The sequence below is a fragment of the Triticum aestivum genome, chromosome 6B, assembly GCF_018294505.1.
Source record: "Triticum aestivum cultivar Chinese Spring chromosome 6B, IWGSC CS RefSeq v2.1, whole genome shotgun sequence".
NCBI lineage: Eukaryota > Viridiplantae > Streptophyta > Magnoliopsida > Poales > Poaceae > Triticum > Triticum aestivum.
The window spans coordinates 21,463,203-21,483,130 of NC_057810.1; the positions used below are offsets into that span (position 1 = coordinate 21,463,203).

Here is a 19,928-nt window from a genome sequence, read left to right on the forward strand (position 1 = left end):
TGAATGTGACATGGCATATCCATCACGTCATTCCCTTCTTTATCCTTTAACTTCTTGGGGCTCCAGGATCCTTTTGGTTTCCCCTTAAACTTTCCTTGAGTCACGGCCAGAGCCTCTCCAGGAGCTGCCGGTTCAGCCTTCCGCTTCTGTTTCCGACTGGTGTTTCCTTTTTCCGACTGACTCGGCTTGTGCTTGCCACTTCGGAGTCGGTCTTCTTCTTCGCCGTTGGCGTACTTGGTAGCAATCTCCATCATCCGACTCAAGGTCATGTCACCGGTTCGACCAAACTTCAAACTCAGTTCTCTGTTCTTGACGCCATCTTTGAAGGCACAGACTGCCTGATGATCGGACACATTCTCCACAGTGTGGTGCAAAGTGATCCACCTCTGAATATACTCTCTGAGAGTCTCATTAGCTTTCTGCACGCAGACTTGCAACTCTGTCAATCCAGCTGGTCGCTTGCAAGTTCTTTCAAACGTCCTGACGAACACTCGGGACAGATCTTCCCAAGTGTAAATGCTGCTAGGAGGTAACTGAGTCAACCATGCCCTGGCAGAACCTTCCAACATGAGGGGCAAATGCTTCATGGCCACCTCATCGTTCCCACCACCAATCTGAACTGCCACTCGGTAGTCTTCAAGCCAAGTTTCAGGCTTAGACTCACCAATGAACTTGCTGACTCCTGTTGCCAACCTGAAATTGGGAGGGATAACTACGGCTCTGATAGCTCTGCTGAAACATTCAGGACCAGAAACATGCACTCGACTGCTTGTGGGTACATCTCTGTCGAGTCCACCTCGATGGGCTCTGTTCCGGTCAACCAACCCTTGCACGATAATGGATCGCGCGTTGAAGCCTGGTTCTCTGGGGTCGACTGGAACCCTACGCCCTGTACTGTACTGACGCCTATCATCTGGCTGCCGAGGAGCGTAAGACCCACCCCTCGGAGGGGAATTGGGCACTCGACGCCTATCATCTCGGTCGAGTCTGTCGCCATATTGATCTCGCCGATTCTCGCGCCCTTCACGCCGCGGAGGCGATCTAGGGCTGTGAGCCGACTGAACCGTATTCACAGTGACGGATCGACTGTGAATTCTGTTGCGCGACTGAGACACGGCTGAATTCTGATCTCCTGCTGCCCGGAGCAGATCCCTGATCTGCAGCAAACCTCTGCCAGCTTCCGACTGCGAAGGCTGGATGGACTCTGCTATACGGGTCGCAGCTGCTAAATTCTGAATTGGGGTTCGATATACCTGAGTCGGCGGGAAGAGTTGACGTCGACTGTTGTCGGGAACTCGTTGCCGCGCGCGCTCGTCGAGTGCTCGCTGAAGGTTTTCCAGTCGAGTGCGCTCGGCCAAATTGGCCAGACGCGCCTCCTCCCAGGCACGAGCCTCGGGGGTTTCTCCTGCGATGGGAATACGCAGGGGATCCTCGTTCCTGCGGCGAAGTTCCTCTCTTTGCAGAGAGTCGAGTGGCTTGGGCTGGTACTCTTCGTAGCCTCGTGTAGGGTCGCCGCCGTCACCTGCTCCACCACCACGGGCGAAGCCAGGGGGACTGTGGGGCCCGTCGACCATCAAGATTTCCGCCGCTGGATCACTGCTACCGCACTCGGATGCAGTCTCTACGGAGCCAGTCGACAGATCGAACAAGCCGTAGAGAGGTTCGTCGGGCTCGATTGCCGCAACTTGGGTGGTGGCCGATTGGCGAGCCACCGCGTGCCTCACCCATCGCTGAAGCCTCGACCGGCCCGAGCGCTTGTGCTGGCGGGATACCGGGAGGGTGGACGATGGAGGAGCCGACCGATACTGGGTCGACGGTTGCCGCAGCAGAACGCCGCGGACATATGCACGAAAATGCGTCGCACCGCGGACGGGGAGCGCATCAACGTCGAGCGGAGCCTCATGGAGCCACGCGGAGTCGTCGGCGAAGAAGGTGAGAGTGCCGAGACGGATCTCCTGACCCCCGACCAAAGCTCCAGCAGACACCATGATGAAAGTACTCGGAAGAATCGCAACTTCTCCACAAAATCGCTAAAACACCTGCCCCACGGTGGGCGCCAACTGTCGTGGTTCTAAGCCTGACAGTAGAGTGGGGGGTAGGTATGGAGAGGCAAGGTCCTAGCTATGGAGAGGTTGTAAGCACAAAGGATGTACGAGTTCAGGCCCTTCTCGGAGGAAGTAACAGCCCTACGTCTCGGAGCCCGGAGGCGGTCGAGTGGATTATGAGTATATGAATTACAAGGTGCCGAACCCTTCTGCCTGTGGAGGGGGGCGGCTTATATAGAGTGCGCCAGGACCCCAGCCAGCCCACGTAGGAGAGGGTTTAAGGTGAGTTAAGTCTGGGGCGTTACTGGTAACGCCCCACATAAAGTGCCTTTACTATCATAAAGTCTACTTGATTACAGGCCGTTGCAGTGCAGAGTGCCTCTTGACCTTCTGGTGGTCGAGTGAGTCTTCGTGGTCGAGTCCTTCAAAACAGTCGAGTGTGTCCCTCGTTGGTCGACTGGAAGGCGACTTCTTCTAAGGGTGTCCTTGGGTAAGGTACTTAGATCAGGTCCATGACCCTACCCTAGGTACATAACCCCATCACGCACCTCTCCATTGCTCATCTTTCTGGAGTAATAATGGCTATACGAAAAATGTCTTGAATTTTCATCCAAAGGATATTTATTGTTTTCTTCTTCCATTTTAGGCCCCTTTTTCACTAATATGTCCCTCGCTTTGTTATCAAGATTACCCCAATTGCTTGGGTCAAAAATATCCACACTAACTTGTTCCTCATCAACACTAGTAGATTCTACCGCATATGAATTAAATATGGGCTCATGATCACTCACATTGCTATCATCCATGTTGACGTCAACATTGCCTTCTGTAGGAGTATGACCATCATCTTCTTGATTGCCATTAGTTTGGTCACCCGCAAGAACTATCGCCAACTCGTCTGGATTTTTTGGCGTGCTCGTATCGCTCTTATAATATTTAAAAAGAGATCCGCTCAATGCTTCTTTCTCTTAATCTGCCTCCTTCTTTTTTCCTTTTATGACTTCTGGATGTATACTTTCTACCTGAACTCAACATGACCCTGCTGAAATTTAAAAGAACAATTAGTTTTTAAAATTACCGCAAAACTAATTAAAACATTAGATTAAGTGCAGAAGACCATCTAATATAATGAGAATTTGCTAGGGCATGGAATAATACCTTCTCTATATAATCTAATCTGGCAAAGTGGACGCAATGATTTGAGCGCCCTAAAAACAATGTCGTGTTAATCTGTCAATCTGTCAATCGATCGAGAAATTGGGAATCAGGATGAGAAAAGAAAGAAATAGGACGAAGATCATGCGAGGGAAGAGAGGAAGAGGGCGCAACCAGATGTACCTGCCGCAGTCCTGGCGTCGTTCGTGAGGAGGCAGAGACGCAGTCACAGAGTCAATGAGATTAGACGAACACGTACAGCGGAAGAGGAGAAAAGGCAGGGAACGGCCGATCCAATCCAAAGTTACAGAAAATCAATGGACCGATTCCTTTTCTCTCCGGTCTCCACGTGACCATGTACGTGCGAATATGGGCCAGGCCCACCAAATCTGTTTACTTTTCTATGCTAGCTAGCACGCACTCACGGAAGATGACCCCGAGCATGCGCAACCGTGGGCAGCGGTTGAGAAAGGCGCCGATGTCACCGATGTTTCCGGAGAGAGACAACCTCTCTAGTGCAGGGAATTCGCAGCCCGCCCGCGGCGGCTTGATGCGGAGGAAACCCGTGTCCAGCTCGATGGAGGTGGCGCGGCGGAAGCAAGGCATGACAATGCCGACGGGAGGGCCTGACTTAAACACGGTTTCCCGTGGAAGGATGAAGATCAGCTCCTCCGGTGAGAGCCGCTCGGCGATGCGCAACAGCGACCTTGCGCGGGCGTCGTCGAGCTTGCGCGACGCCTCCAACACACTCCTTGTGAGACAGACGTCAAGAAGGGACACGGATGTATGGCGAGGGACACGGGCGAGCGCCGCTTTGACCACGCCGGCCGGGACATCGCGGAAGGTGAGACCGGGGAGGCGGGCCCAGAGGCCGCGCCACCGGCGTGAGAGGACGCCGGTTCGCGCGGCGGCGCGGGCACAGCGCAGACGCACGAGGATCTGGAGGAGCATGTCGTCGGGGAGCGCGCTGATGAGGTCATCTCCGTCCGGACCACGCGGCGGCGGCGGCGGCGAGCGCCTGACGCGACGCCTCGATCGGAAATCCATCTTGAAACCCTCCGCAGGCAGGCAACTGGCTCCGTCGCGTCAAGACAATCGCAACTTAATCTGTCGTGCGTGCGGCCCAGCCCAATTTCCAAAGCCCGGACTTAATGACCATCTCGGATACCCTCCTTTTGTTTTTCTTTCGTGTTTGCACGTTTCATTCTTTTTGCGAGGATAATACAGTTTTATTCTACGTGAATAGGGTTACAATTGAAGAGGCACAAGTTTCTTCACACACGATGGACCTCTATCTAGCCATACAGTAGTACTCTCAATACGACTATATAAAGTCAACCGACCTGCTATCATATTTTGCCCACGCTTAATTTTCGTGGGAATAAACTCTTGACCTACCGTAAGATGCTTCATCTCAGCCACCAAATGTTCATATGTCGACCGGGTTAAATTGTCTCCGGTCATTGCCGTCAATGCCTCTGAAGAGTCTGAAGAGTCCAATTGGACTATAACAGGATCATTGCAGCGTTGGACCGTGCCTTACATTATTGCATGCAATTCTGCTTCAAGTGCATAGGTATGCAGCAAAAATCACGCTTTCACAGTGCCTCCTCAGAACCATGCCGGCTGCCGCTGTTCCATCCGTCGTGGAGAATGCCCCATCCATGGATAAGGTGGCCCTGCTCGCCGGTGGTGGTGGCCATGGCAAAGCCAGGTTACCACACTCTCACATATGACTAGACCTTCCTCCTTCATCGGCATCTTCCCCTTAATGATATCTTCTATATTGTACCTTCTTGATAGATCAAGTGACCTCAAATAACTTTGGAGATAAGTGGGAGATGGAACATCCTTCCCATGTGCTAACGTTGACCGCAATGACCATATCCTCCAAATCAACATGATGACGCAATCCCACATATCCTCTCGACAGTTGGCCAGTACATTCAGCAGCCAGTCTGAACCCGTATCAACTAGAGACTCCCGATCAGGTAGCAACCAGACCTAATGCATGCGATCCCAAAGTAGGCACGCATGATCGCATGTGACCAGTGCATGAAAATTGCTCTCTCTCTCTCTCTCTCTCTCTCTCTCTCTCTCTCACTCCACATAACGGTCATGTCTCTCTTTTTGAAATATATGTCTAAACTTTTTGCACACGTTTGTTGCCAACGCACCAGAGGCCGCTTTCCAAGCCAAAATAAGCATCTTTATAGGAACTTGCGATCCCGAAATACACTGCCATACCAGTCTTTCTCCGGTCGAGTGCGAGCTCGAAGAACCCCTCATGATCGTCATGTTTTGTTCTATAGTTGCTAACCGGTACGCACTGCTTACTGAGAATATCTCGTTCTTTTCTGGGAACCATGCAGTAAAATCATGTCCCTTCTAGGAGAAGTTCAAACTTTTATAATTTCATGAACATCCAACTCCCAAAGTGCTCTTTTAGCCTCTGCACGTTCCAAGCTCCATGCTCATCCAAAAAATCCGCAACCCAGTTATATCTGCAATTCCGCTTCGGCATGACAGGCCGGAGATTATGATCACACGGTATCCATGGATGCCGCCATGTTTTAATTAAGGAGCCATCTCCGACCCGCCATATAATTCCTTGTTTTAGAAGATCAAGCCCATGCACAATCCCTTTCCATATAGCCGACGAGCTAGTTGGAAATACAATGTACAACAAATTCCCGTTTGGGTAATACTTTGCTGTCAGTAGTCGGGCACAGAGGCTATCAGGGGTATCCAATATGCGCCAGGCCTATTTAGCTAACAGGGCCTGGTGAAAAGCTCTTATGTCTAGACCCCATCCGTCCATTGCTTTGGGTAACTTCATCTTTTCCCAACTGGGCCAAGCCATCTTTTTCTTCCCATTCTCCACACTCCACCAATATTGTCCCATCATACGTGTTAACTCATCACAAACAGAAGCTGGTAATACCCAAGCCTCTATTCCAGGCAATGTTTTTGCCCTGAGATTCAACCACTTGGATGAATGTGATTGATGGTGAAGTGTGGATGGGACACGTGCTATTATTTTGGTATGGGGCGGGGTAGAATTGGTTTGTGGATTCACTTATTTCGTTCAAATTTTTTGAACTGCTGTGCTGCTGGTTTGGTTGCTTTAGCGTTTTTTGAGTGTGTGTGGGCCAGGCTGCGCTATTCTTTTCTTTATATGAAGCAAGAATGGTCAGTTCCCTGTTGGGTCAGATTTCCTGTCGAGCCGTCGCTTTCTGTTGTTTGAACGTGATTCCTTCCTTAACGTGTGCCCTTGGCCATTCTTGCTCTACCGTGCGGATTTTAAATTTTTGTTTTCCTTTCTCTCTACCGTTCTAGCATGCAATAGGTTAGCCGGTATGTGCTACGGAGATTGTGCGTATGTGTTTGCATTGTAGGAGCAGCATGTACGGCAGGAGAAATGAGTAGAGCGTACGTCTAGGTACGTGGTTACTTCAGATGTTGCATGCATGCAGACTAATTGGGCGGTGCCGCGTGGTGGACGACCGAACAGTTGGAACTGGCGAGGCGATTGGCACTTCATTCCTGACGCAAAATAACAAGAGGTATGGGCGTGATCATCAGCGACATCGGTGATGTGTGGTCGCTTCAGTATGCATGCAGGCTAATTGACCAATTGGAACTGGCCAGGAGTTTCGCGCTTGCCTCCATAAGCAAAACGACAAGAGATGTGGGTGGGGTCTTGCAGCGGAATCGATGATGTGACTGTGCAACTGTAACACTAGTAGAAAAGGGGGCAATGGTCCAGGCCGGGTCAGTCCATTAGTCCCGATTCAATCCAGAACCGGGACCCATGGGGGCATTGGACTCGGTTCGTGAGCCCCGGGGGCCGGCCGGGCCACGTGGGCCATTGGTCCCGGTTCGTCTGGACCTTTTGGTCCCGGTTGGTGGGACGAACCGGGACCAATGGGCCTCACTCCTAGCCCACCACCATTGGTCTCGGTTGGTGGCTTGAACCAGGACCAAAGGCTGCCCATTAGTCCCGGTTCATGCCACCAACCGGGACCAATGAGGTGCCTATATATACCCCTCGCGTAAGAGCAGAGCACTTCACTGCTCTGTTTTTCTGCCCGGCTGTTGGAGAGCTTTGTGGTGCTCTAGCTCACCTCCTATGCACACGAGGTGTTCGATGGAATGCATGAGCCACACTACTTAACTTTCTCCTCTCCAAGCTTGAACTCCAAACTCCATTTTCCTCAATATTTGTCTAGGTTTAGCGGTCTGTCACGTCCCGTCTCCGTCTTTACCGCCGTCGATCGCCCGCGCCGATCTCATCGCCGGCACCACCGTGGTGAGCCTCTTGTTCTTATCTTCTTTCTGAAAGGAAAAATATTCTTACTTGTATGTTTAGATAGATACTTGTATTATTTTCTTTCTTTTATTATTGCATCTTATATAGTGCGATGGTTTTGGTATCCGCCCCCGTCGGCCCTCGTCCTGTCTATGATTCGGATGTGGTATATATTATCTTTTCATAACTATTGGTTCATTTATTGTTTATGAAAATTATGCCGACCAACGTGACATAGATTTTATTTATCTAGGAGGTTGTTGAACCGGAAATTCCAACCGACCCTATTATCGAGAGCTTAAATTTAGTTGAAGAAGAAAACAATTTCTTGAAGGAAAAAATAAGAAAAATGGAGGAGGAGAAGATGATATTGGAGTTGCATGTTGCGGATGTCGTCGATGATCACAAGATCAAGATGGATGCAATGCGCTTGAAGATTAGAAAGATTAGAAAATATGCCATTCATACCGAGGCTTGGTATCATTATGTCGTTGGATCAGTTGTTACCTTGGTTGCGATTATGATCGCATTTGTTTTCGCATTGAAATGTTTTACATAGTTTCAATGTATGGTTTAATTAATTTAGATGCTCTGCAGAGCTTTATGTTGTTAGATGAGAACTATGTATGTACTTTGGTTTTAATGTGATGATGAACTTCTATTAATTTGGTCACTTAATTATCTATTCATGATGTTCTGTAATGATTTTTGACACACTTAATTATATATAATGCACGCAGATGAACCGGCAATGGATGTCCACTTTGATGCAGCCACCGAGAGGGGAAAGGACACATATTATGGTTACACAGTGGACATATGGAAACAAAATAAATAGTGGACACATATTATGCCGTCTTCTCGTTTCTGAACGACACCGATGGTCTGGAAGGACAGGGTGAAGAAGCAGGCTATGATTATGATGGCTCCGATGACCCAATGACGGTGCAAGAAGGAGACCGTGAGGATGGCTCCGGTGACCCAATGACGGTGCAAGAAGGAGAACGTGATGACGGCTCCGGTGACCGAACCGAGTCTGGCCAGGTATATATATTAGTTAAGCCTGTGTTGACTAGCTAATTGATGCATTCATTGTTTTGGTACATGTACACATATTAATTAACTCTCGTCTTTCTTCTTTTTTCTAGCCCTCCGGATCGAGCACAACTTCGGTAAGGAGACGAGGCCCGAAGAAAAAGTTGAGCTCGAATGAAAGGTTTGAGATCACAGCAATCGTGCGCGACGGCGAACCGATTGAACCCATCCGGACAAAGAACGCATTTGCTGCTCAGTGCGGGGTTCTTGTTAGGGACAGGATCCCGATCAGCATCCACCAATGGTATAAGCTATGAACGAAGACCCTGAGGTGTCTTATGTCAATGATATGCAGAAAGATGATCTTTGGGCTGAGCTGAAGGCAAATTTCACCCTACCGCCATAGGAGGATCCGGAGAAACCAGTTATAGAGCAATTAATCAAGTCTTTTGCTCTTAAGAAGATGGCAGGCCTATTCAGGAGGTGGAGGAAAGAGCTGACAAAGTTTGTCGACAATGAAGAGACACCAGAATTCATCGGCAAATATGAGAAGATCAGAGATCACGGGCCCGCATTTGTGGCCCACAAGACATCGGAAAAGAGTAAGAAGATGTCAGCGACAAACAAGCAAAATGCTGTGAAGAAGAAGTTTCACCACCGCACGGAGTCAGGTGGCTACCTCAAAGCCCGGCCTAAGTGGGCCAAGGCTGAGAATGATCTGCTTGATAAAGAGATCGAACCAGAGACAATGAACTGGCCAGACCGTTGCCGGACTTGGTTCTTCGGGGCTGGCGGAACCTTGGACCCTGTATCAGGGAAGTGTCATTGGACGGACGAGCAACTGAAAATACCAGTCAAGAGGCTTCGGCACTATATCAATGCAGCGCAGCAAGGGACGTTCGTTCCAGACATGGAGAACGACGAGCTCACAATGGCCCTCGGGAATCCTGAGCACCCTGGACGGACATGAGGCACGCCAGGCTCCATTCCGTGGAAGGTTAGTTTTCCGGACGCAGGGGGTTACAAAACCCAGGAAAGGAGGAAGAAAGTGGAGCATAACCAACTCTAGGCGCTGCACGCAAGGGTACAAGGGCTAGAGGAACGAGAAGCAGATCGCAGCAAACGACCTACCGAAGCTTCCCCCGAAGCTACCCCGCCATCTCAGTGGAGAAGCAGCGTGGCTTCCACCGAGCTGCTTCAGCCGGAGCATGTCTTGACGGCTCCTGCTAGCTACCCCATGGATTTTATCACAAAGTCTCAAAATTACCACCTTATGGCGCAATGGAAGAACTTAAAAGTCAAGGCAGCTGTCGGCCAAGTTCGACCTTCTGAACCCGGCGCAACTTTTCATTGCCGTCCGATTCCAGAAGGATATGCTAGGGTGACGGTGGACGAAATAACGGAGGGATTTGAGGACCTCCAGCTTGACCACCCTACCGGTGAAGGGGAGACTCGGCTGGGTTATGCTCTGAAGACTCCATGCCTATGGCAGAAGGAGTTCATCAAGCTTCCGAACTAGACGCCTCCTCCTCCTCCTTCGGCGAGTCAGGGCACTCCGCCTCCTCCACCGCCTCCTCCTCCGGCGAGTGACGAACAGGGCAGTCGGCCTCCTTCTCCGGTGTGTGGCTGCACTCCGCCTCATTCTCCGCCTGCGCCGGCGCACCCGAGCAGCCAGCAGCCTCCTCCTTCTCCGCCTGCGCCGGCGCGCCCGAGCAGCCAGCAGCCTCCTCCTTCTCCACCTCCTTCTCCGCCTGCGCCGGCACGCCCGAGCAGCCTGCGGCCTCCTCCTTCTCCGCCTCGCCAGCAAGGGCGGAAGAGACCCGCCGCCGCCCCGGCTTCTCTGGCGCGTTGTAGTCCTTCTCCTCCGCCTCGTAAGCAAGCATGAAAGAAGACAGCCGCAGCCGCTCCGTCTGCTCCGGCGTCTAGCAGTACAACCAGAGGCGGGAGGCAATACATATACGGTCCACCTCTCAAGCCTCTAGAGAAGTTACCGTATGAGATGACCGTGGAGGAAAACAAGAAGATCGTGCGGACCGAAGTGAAGGACTTCTTTGAATGGTGGAAAGCGCAGAGACATCCACCTCCGAAGGAGAAGATAGATCCGGTGAAAATAAAGTGTACTCTGGCTGCCCTGAGGAAACCACCAAAGTCTCCGCCGAAAGGCAACTATGAGCGCATCCTTGAAAAGTCATTTGTCCAAGCGAAGCGGTCTGGAAGTACTGTCACTGATCAAAGGTTAGCAGAACGACGAGATGGGAAAAAAATTGCCCAGCTTGGCGAACAAGCAAACCAATCGCTCCCCCCGCTCCAGGTGTCCGAAGATAGCGTCACTAATGATTCGGGCGGGATGGTGCCGGGTTATAACAATCGTGCAGATTACCTGCCCGACGATGTGCATTATGATTTCTTGGAGGCGGACGAACACAGATACATGTACGGGAAGCCTCTCGTCAAAGATGAAAGATCTCTAACAAGGATGATGTTCAGATTTCATAATTGGTACATGAAAACCTGCAGACAGTCTGAGGGGAGGAATATTTTGACGCTGAGAGTTAGAGAGGAGCATGACCTCGTTGGAATTGAACAGTTGAATGTTCCATTTGAGGAGTTCTTCGCGTTTTTCAATCTAAAGGCCCTCGATAAATTAATGGTCACTTGCTACTGCCTGTAAGTAGTACTACTTCTGTCATTAATTAGGTCTCTATATATAGGTCAGCTCTTTCATTGCATGTATTTTTAATTATCCTCACTATATTAATTATGCAGATTGAAGATCGCCGAATTGAAGAAAAGACAAGTCGGTGATATTGGGTTCATTAACACAAATCTCATAGATGTATTTATGGTTAAATCTCATGCCAAAGATACCGAGGCCAAGCTGCTACAATCGTTTCTATTAAATCAAAACAAAGCTATAATACTCTTCCCTTACGAAGTCAAGTGAGTGTTACTGTCTTGTGCATCCCTTATTAGTCGAGGTTGTAGTAATGTAATTGATGAGTTATGCATGCTTGCGCAGGTTCCACTATATTCTGCTAGAGATTAAGCTTGAGCAGGGACAAGTAACCGTCTTAGACTCGAGACGAAAAGATCCCACGGAGTATGTGGACTTGACTGAAATTCTAGAGAAGTAAGTTAAACCGATCATTATCGCACCATATCGGCAACTTTGTTCATTTCGTGATATCAAGTAATTGTTTTCTTTGTCTGGCAAGGTTTGGGAAAAATTCACCTCAAAAACTCCAGGACTATCGAAGAAGCTGCAATGCACATCGTCGTTACTTAGAATTCAAACACAGATTTCATATAATTATGAGCATGAGTGTAAAGTGGCTAACCTTGGCGGAAAGCACATAGAGGCTGCTCGAGCATCATCCTCGCAAGGCACAATTGATGCTTTGGTGGTCTTTGCCCTCTTCTTTGGTGATCCTCTACATGAGCAACAAAAAAGTAGTTAACATGTATGGCTGCTTACAAAAAAATGCAAGCAAAGCAAGTTACACAATTAAATTTATTACCTCACAGCTAAAATAGCAGCAATGTCATCTGGGTTACCCTTCTTGCATTTATGCCAATGATGCCCATAGTCCTTACAAATAGGGCATAAGTGTTGGCCGCTTTTTCTTTTCTTCTCACTGCAGCCTTTATACCTCTCAGTTTTATGCCTACCCACTGTGGATTTTAGTAGCGGTGGAAACATGAAGAATCCATGGTCAGATTTAGGCCATTGGTTCTTGTCAACCATGGCAGGAATTAGTTGGTCATAGGCTGCTCTAAATTTGTCAATGGAGTAATACAAGTCCACATAATTCTGTATGTGTGCATTGATAAGAGATGTGATAAATGCTAGACCATGCTTGCAAGGAAGGCCAGAAACTTGCCATTGTCTACAAGAACATGTCCTGTCAAGCAAGTTGACCACAAACCTAAAGCCGCTTCCTCCCAATGCTGTCACTTCAACGACTTCTTCTGAGCTTTCTACCACCTCCAAGTTTAATTCTCTAGTCTTTGCATTCAACTTCTTAATTATGTGGGGAAGAATCAACCCAACCAACTTCCTTGCTACTTTCCTCCTTAGGTTCCACATGATCATAATCATCTGCCTAACCTTATCAAAGAAGTCGTCCAAGTTCAAGGACTTGTGATGCTTAATCCAATTATTGAAGCACTCAGCCAAGTTGTTTGTAACATAATCCACCTTGGAAATTGTTGAGAACTGACTCCTAGACCACAACCTAGTGTGCCACCTCCTAAGATATGCAGTTGCCGTTGGCTTTGCTAGGTCCATTGCAGCCCAATTTTTTTCAAATATATATGGGTTCCATGAGTAAGCAGCAGCCCAAAGGTGGTCATCAAACACCTTTCCATGAAACTTCTTCTTGAAGTTGGACACCAAGTGAAACATGCATTCCCTATGTTTAGCCTCTGGGAAGACTTCTTTTACACCTGTCATCACTGGTTGCCCAGCGTCGGTGCATATGGTTAAACCCCTTGGGGATCCTATGGCTTGTCTAACCATTTGCATGAACCAGATCAAATTCTCATTAGTTTCAGAATGGAAAACACCCATACAAACTGGATACATCCAACTATGGCCATCAACGGCGGTAGCACTAGCCAGCTGCCCCTTGAACCTGCCTGTCAAGAAGGTGCTATCTACTGCCAAGTATGGCCTGCAGCCATTAAGGAACCCATCGATGCAAGGCTTCAAAGCAACGAAAATTCTTTTAAATCTGATTTTATCTTTTATTGTGTGATGATCAATGATCACTATGCTACCGGGGCAGCAACTTTCAATTTGCGCCTTGAAACTATACAGATTATCAAAGCTTGTATCCCAATCACCATATAGTTCCTTCAAGGCTAGCAACTTACCCATATAGACTCTCTTAGAGTTGATGTCGATTCCATGATGCTCTTTCAGCTTCTTTAGCAATGCCTTTGGTCCTAGAGTTGCATCCTCAATTAGCCAGTCCTTCACGTGCTCACATATCCACCGCTTGTTTGCATTCTTCAACTTCTTTTTTCTTTTTGTACTAGAGCAATCATGACCACAAGGGTTCTTTCTCACCTACAAAAGATGAACATAGAAAATTAGTACTAGAGTAAAGACCATGACCACAAATTAAGCACACATGAGTAAAGTTAGAAAATTACCATTACTGTGCACTCATCTTCCATTGTAGAAGCATATATCCTCCATGGACACTTATCTTCATCCCTTCTTGAACAATAAGCTCTGAACCTATGTGGTGCACTCTTTTCGGTGTCGAACTCAAATTCATGTTTGATTGCATGTTGAGAAAGCGCCAATTTAAACTCTGCCATATTGGGATATTTTCTTCCTTCGTTCATTGGAGGATCTAATTTATTATATTCAATGTGTGGTGCATGATCTGCCTCGTGATATTCCTCATCTTCCTCTACTTCAACCTCTGACATGCTCTCATCCTCGCTCCCATCCTTGCTCTCAACCTCGCTCTCAGCCTCGCTCTCATGATCAGGAACATAGTCTTTGTCCTTTTCTTTATTGGAACAAGGAACCATGATAAGAGGTACAGGTTCATCCTCTAAATAAATATTTTCCTCATCAACACCAACATGCTCCTTCTCAGGTACTGGGTTGCGAAGATAATCATCATCATCTTGTTCTATGTTGTTAGGTTGGCTATGTGCATCACTATGCCACTCCGTTATAGGCTCATATGGTTCCGATGGATCACAATATGCAACAAACATGTGCACAACCTTTGTCTTAGAGTGTTTCTCAAACATCAACATCAATTCTTGGTCAGAAGTTACTTCAGGGTAGATTTTAAGAAAATCATCATAGTACGGAACATGTGCAACTTCCAAATAACGAGGCGAGTACTGCTCTACGATTGATTCAACCAAGTCCTTATAATTTGTTAAGTCGGAATCAATAACCTTATCAAAACATAAGCATTTGATATCCTTTCTAGCCTTTTTTGGGTTGCCAAGCAAACTAATTTTCAGCACATAAGTTGAATTTTGATCCATCTTGTAAAAACCAAATGAAACTCCTAAGTAATCTGTTGCATTTCGACAAATCTAGAAGAGAGGTGCAGCAAATATGTTGCATTTGGGATCCATCTCTAATTAATCTTCAAGGCCATCTCTAAGTAATCTGTCAAATTTAAAGAAGAGATCACTCACCCATCTAGAGAAGCCGATGTAGCCGCATCCTTCGGTGATACTTGGCCTTGCTGCGGTGCTGCGCCTTTACCACGCAAGGCTGAGACCACCGCACAGCCGGCCTCCCCACCATGGCCGCCCTCCGCCTCCCCACCATGGCCGCTTTGCCCGTCGTCAACAGGTTGGCCACCCCCCGCCTCCCCACCATGGCCGCCTCGCCCGTCCTCCTCGGGTTGGCCACCCCCCGCCTCCCCACCATGGCCGCCTCGCCCGTCCTCCTCGGGTTGGCCGCCCCCCGCCTCCCCACCATGGCCGCCTCGCCCATGGCCCTCGTCCACCTCTCCCACCTCCATGCGCCGCCGCTGGGTGCCTCGCCCGCGCCGCCGCGGGGTGTCGCGCTAGGTTTAGGTCTCGGGAGGAGAAGGGGAATCGGGGGGAGATGGGGGAATCGGGGGCAGAAGGGAGGGTTCATTTTTCTTCTTTTTTTAGCGTGCTATAAACCAGGGGTAAATATGACCTTTCCTGTCATAGTTGACGGTGTTAACGGCAAAGAACGACGGAAGTGTCGTGGAAGGAAGAAAATAAAGTTATGGTGTCAAAGAAGGAAAAAATAAATTTTCAGGAAAAATTATTTTTTCCTTCTTTGACACCATAACTTTATTTTCTTCCTTCCACGACACTTCCGTCGTTCTTTGCCGTTAACACCGTCAACTATGACAGGAAAGGTCGTATTTACCCCTGGTTTATAGCACGCTAAAAAAAAGAAGAAAAACGAACCCTCCCTTCTGCCCCCGATTCCCCCATCTCCCCTCGATTCCCCTTCTTCTCCCTAGACCTAAACCTAGTGTGACACCCCACGGCGGCGCGGGCGAGGCACCCAGCGGCGGCGCATGGAGGTGGGCGAGGTGGACGAGGGCCATGGGCGAGGCGGCCATGGTGGGGAGGCGGGGGCGTCCAACCCGAGGAGGACGGGCGAGGCAACCATGGTGGGGAGGCGGGGGGTGGCCAACCCGAGGAGGATGGGCGAGGCGGCCATGGTGGGGAGGCGGGGGGCGGCCAACCTGTTGACGACGGGCAAAGCGGCCATGGTGGGGAGGCGGAGGGCGGCCATGGTGGGGAGGCCGGCTGTGCGGTGGTCTCAGCCTTGCGTGGTAAAGGCGCAGCACCAGAGCAAGGCCAAGTATCACCGAAGGATACGGCTACATCGGCTTCTCTAGATGGGTGAGTGATCTCTTCTTTAAATTTGACAGATTACTTAGAGATGGCCTTGAAGATTAATTAGAGATGGATCCCAAATGCAACATATTTGCTGCACCTCTCTTCTAGATTTGTCGAAATGCAACAGATTACTTAGGAGTTTCATTTGGTTTTTACAGGATGGATCAAAATTCGACTTATGTGCTGAAAATCAGTTTGCTTGGCAACCCAAAAAAGGCTAGAAAGGATATCAAATGCTTCTAAATTGATAAGGTTATTGATTCCGACTTAACAAATTATAAGGACTTGGTTGAATCAATCATAGAGCAGTACTCGCCTCGTTATTTGGAAATTGCACATGTTCAGTACTATGATGATTTCATTAAAATCTACCCTGAAGTAACATCTGACCAAGAATTGATGTTGATGTTTGAGATACACTCTAAGACAAAGGGTGTGCACATGTTTGTTGCATATTGTGATCCATCGGAACCATATGAGCCTATAACGGAGTGGCATAGTGATGCGCATAGCCAACCTAACAACATAGAACAAGATGATGATGATTATCTTCGCAACCCAGTACCTGAGAAGGAGCATGTTGGTGTTGATGAGGAAAATATTTATTTAGAGGATGAACCTGTACCACTTATCATGGTTCCTTGTTCCAATAAAGAAAAGGACAAAGACTATGTTCCTGATCATGAGAGCGAGGCTGAGAGCAAGGTTGAGAGCGAGGATGGGAGCGAGGATGAGAGCATGTCAGAGGTTGAAGTAGAGGAAGATGAGGAATATCACGAGGCAGATCATGCACCACACATTGAATATAATAAATTAGATCCTCCAATGAACGAAGGAAGAAAATATCCCAATATGGCAGAGTTTAAATTGGCGCTTTCTCAACATGCAATCAAACATGAATTTGAGTTCGACACCGAAAAGAGTGCACCACATAGGTTCAGAGCTTATTGTTCAAGAAGGGATGAAGATAAGTGTCCATGGAGGATATATGCTTCTACAATGGAAGATGAGTGCACAGTAATGGTAATTTTCTAACTTTACTCATGTGTGCTTAATTTGTGGTCATGGTCTTTACTCTAGTACTAATTTTCTATGTTCATCTTTTGTAGGTGAGAAAGAACCCTTGTGGTCATGATTGCTCTAGTACAAAAAGAAAAAAGAAGTTGAAGAATGCAAACAAGCGGTGGATATGTGAGCACGTGAAGGACTGGCTAATTGAGGATGCAACTCTAGGACCAAAGGCATTGCTAAAGAGGCTGAAAGAGCATCATGGAATCGACATCAACTCTAAGAGAGTCTATATGGGTAAGTTGCTAGCCTTGAAGGAACTATATGGTGATTGGGGTACAAGCTTTGATAATCTGTATAGTTTCAAGGCACAAATTGAAAGTTGCTGCCCCGGTAGCATAGTGATCATTGATCATCACACAATAAAAGATAAAATCAGATTTAAAAGAATTTTCGTTGCTTTGAAGCCTTGCATCGATGGGTTCCTTAATGGCTGCAGGCCATACTTGGCAGTAGATAGCACCTTCTTGACAGGCAGGTTCAAGGGGCAGCTGGCTAGTGCTACCGCCGTTGATGGCCATAGTTGGATGTATCCAGTTTGTATGGGTGTTTTTGATTCTGAAACTAATGAGAATTGGATCTGGTTCATGCAAATGGTTAAACAAGCCATAGGATCCCCGAGGGGTTTAACCATATGCACCGACGCTGGGCAACCAGTGATGACAAGTGTAAAAGAAGTGTTCCCAGAGGCTAAACATAGGGAATGTATGTTTCACTTGGTGTCCAACTTCAAGAAGAAGTTTCATGGAAAGGTGTTTGATGACCACCTTTGGGCTGCTGCTTACTCATGGAACCCATATATATTTGAAAAAAATTGGGCTGCAATGGACCTAGCAAAGCCAACGGCAACTGCATATCTTAGGAGGTGGCACACTAGGTTGTGGTCTAGGAGTCAGTTCTCAACAATTTCCAAGGTGGATTATGTTACAAACAACTTGGCTGAGTGCTTCAATAATTGGATTAAGCATCACAAGTCCTTGAACTTGGACGACTTCTTTGATAAGGTTAGGCAGATGATTATAATCATGTGGAACCGAAGGAGGAAAGTAGCAAGGAAGTTGGTTGGGTTGATTCTTCCCCACATAATTAAGAAGTTGAATGAAAAGACTAGAGAATTAAACTTGGAGGTGGTAGAAAGCTCAGAAGAAGTCGCTGAAGTGACAGCATTGGGAGGCAACGGCTTTAGGTTTGTGGTCAACTTGCTTGACAGGACATGTTCTTGTAGACAATGGCAAGTTTCTGGCCTTCCTTGCAAGCATGGTCTAGCATTTATCACATCTCTTATCAATGCACACATACAGAATTATATGGACTTGTATTACTCCATTGACAAATTTAGAGCAGCCTATGACCAACTAATTCCTACCATGGTTGACAAGAACCAATGGCCTAAATCTGACCATGGATTCTTCATGTTTCCACCGCTACTAAAATCCACGGCGGGTAGGCATAAAACTGAGAGGTATAAAGGCTGCAGTGAGAAGAAAAGAAAAAGAGGCCAACACTTATGCCCTATTTGTAAGGACTATGGGCATCATTGGCATAAATGCAAGAAGGGTAACCCAGATGACATTGCTGCTATTTTAGCTGTGAGGTAATAAATTTAATTGTGTAACTTGCTTCGCTTGCATTTTTTTGTAAGCAGCCATACATGTTAACTACTTTTTTGTTGCTCATGTAGAGGACCACCAAAGAAGAGGGCAAAGACCACCAAAGCATCAATTGTGCCTTGCGAGGATGATGCTCCAGCAGCCTCTATGTGCTTTCCGCCAAGGTTAGCCACTTTATACTCATGCTCATAATTATATGAAATCTATGTTTGAATTCTAAGTAACTTATTACCATAGCCAAAGCTTGGAACCTACAACTACGAAAAAGAGAAAACATGATAACTCAATTACTGGAGCATGAAAAAGGTAAGAACTAGTTCTGAATTTTGTAGTAGATTAGATGAAAGCTTGGTTTTGTATTCTAATTGCATTTTTCTCACTATAGCCAAATGTTGGAGAAAACAACTAAGGAAAAAGGGAAAGGGAGTAAATCTGGATCCGGAGTAGCAAAAAGGTAACTTATGGTTGTTTCCGAAATTTATGTTATCTTATGCATTGTTCTATTGTTAACCTGGGCTACTATATGTGATGTATGATGTGTTGCCATGAATGTGTATGTGTAGATCAACAACTTAGCCCATTTGTGTGGCCAACAAGAAAGCATCTGTTGCTTTGAAATTACATGCCAAAAGAAAAAGCAAAGAGGTTGCTGATAAGTTGCCACACCTTCCCATGGTGCCACATGACAGCCCTGCAATGGGCACACAAAGCAAGAAAATGAATCCTTCCAGCCCTGCAATGAGCACACGAAGCAAAAGGAGACTTAGCTTGTGATTCTCATTGGATCCCTTTCTATATAATGATTCATTTTGGAAACTTTTGAGCTGTCTATGTAATCTATATGTGAACCTGGGCTTTTGTACGTGCTATATGTGACCTTCATGTGTTGTATTTGACATGATGTGAACCTGGACTATTATATGTGAACTCTATGTGAACCTGAATGTGTGTAGAGGACTAAATATGTGGACTGTTTGCGTATATGTGAACCTGGACCAAGTTTCTATGAACTTTTAGTTTGCATACATGTGAATCTGCTCCAAGTATATTATAATTTGTGCATATATGAACTGTACAGGGGATATATAATCAAAATACAAGGGAGGTTCTGTCCAATTATCCAATTAAAATTAAAGATGTGCTAAATAGCAGATTTGGTTTCATTTGGTAATGTATTCAAGACAAACAGATCACATCACCATTGCTTTTGACTTCCAGTTCACAATTTTGGTCACAAACTACACCAAGGGTAAAAAGGACTTTTGATGTCAGATTTAACGGTGTTAGTTGCCAAAACTGACGGAAATGTCATATAGGGAACAAACTGAA

General features: G+C 47.2%; 2 protein-coding genes across 2 annotated transcripts; one reads left to right on the forward strand and one right to left on the reverse strand.

The window, feature by feature from the left end:
• Window positions 1-11,918: 11,918 nt before the first annotated feature.
• Window positions 11,919-14,854, reverse strand: LOC123138652 (uncharacterized). Its single transcript, XM_044558593.1, has 3 exons — window positions 13,705-14,854; window positions 12,656-13,618; window positions 11,919-11,978 (listed from the first exon to the last, which is right to left on the reverse strand). Exons 1-3 carry the CDS (start codon window positions 14,566-14,568, stop codon window positions 11,919-11,921), a joined length of 1,887 nt encoding a protein of 628 aa, XP_044414528.1. The 5' UTR covers window positions 14,569-14,854.
• A 1,238-nt stretch (window positions 14,855-16,092) lies between these two features.
• LOC123133198 (uncharacterized) lies at window positions 16,093-19,562 on the forward strand. Its single transcript, XM_044552731.1, has 6 exons — window positions 16,093-16,944; window positions 17,031-18,583; window positions 18,671-18,763; window positions 18,837-18,905; window positions 18,985-19,053; window positions 19,163-19,562. The coding sequence occupies exons 1-4, from the start codon at window positions 16,321-16,323 to the stop codon at window positions 18,898-18,900; spliced, it is 2,334 nt and encodes a 777-aa protein (XP_044408666.1). The 5' UTR covers window positions 16,093-16,320; the 3' UTR covers window positions 18,901-18,905; window positions 18,985-19,053; window positions 19,163-19,562.
• The last annotated feature ends 366 nt before the right edge of the window (window positions 19,563-19,928 follow it).

Excerpts from the sequence above, each read along its gene's own strand:
- LOC123138652 (XM_044558593.1), bottom strand. The coding sequence starts at position 14,568 with ATGGATCAAAATTCAACTTATGTGCTGAAAATTAGTTTGCTTGGCAAC. Across the intron at positions 13,619-13,704 it reads AAGATGAGTGCACAGTAATG|GTGAGAAAGAACCCTTGTGG; the intron begins GTAATTTTCTAA and ends CATCTTTTGTAG. Across the intron at positions 11,979-12,655 it reads TGGACGACTTCTTTGATAAG|AGGATCACCAAAGAAGAGGG; the intron begins GTTAGGCAGATG and ends TTGCTCATGTAG.
- LOC123133198 (XM_044552731.1), top strand. The coding sequence starts at position 16,321 with ATGTTGATGTTTGAGATACACTCTAAGACAAAGGGTGTGCACATGTTT. Across the intron at positions 18,584-18,670 it reads GCTGCTATTTTAGCTGTGAG|AGGACCACCAAAGAAGAGGG; the intron begins GTAATAAATTTA and ends TTGCTCATGTAG. Across the intron at positions 18,764-18,836 it reads TCTATGTGCTTTCCGCCAAG|CCAAAGCTTGGAACCTACAA; the intron begins GTTAGCCACTTT and ends TTATTACCATAG.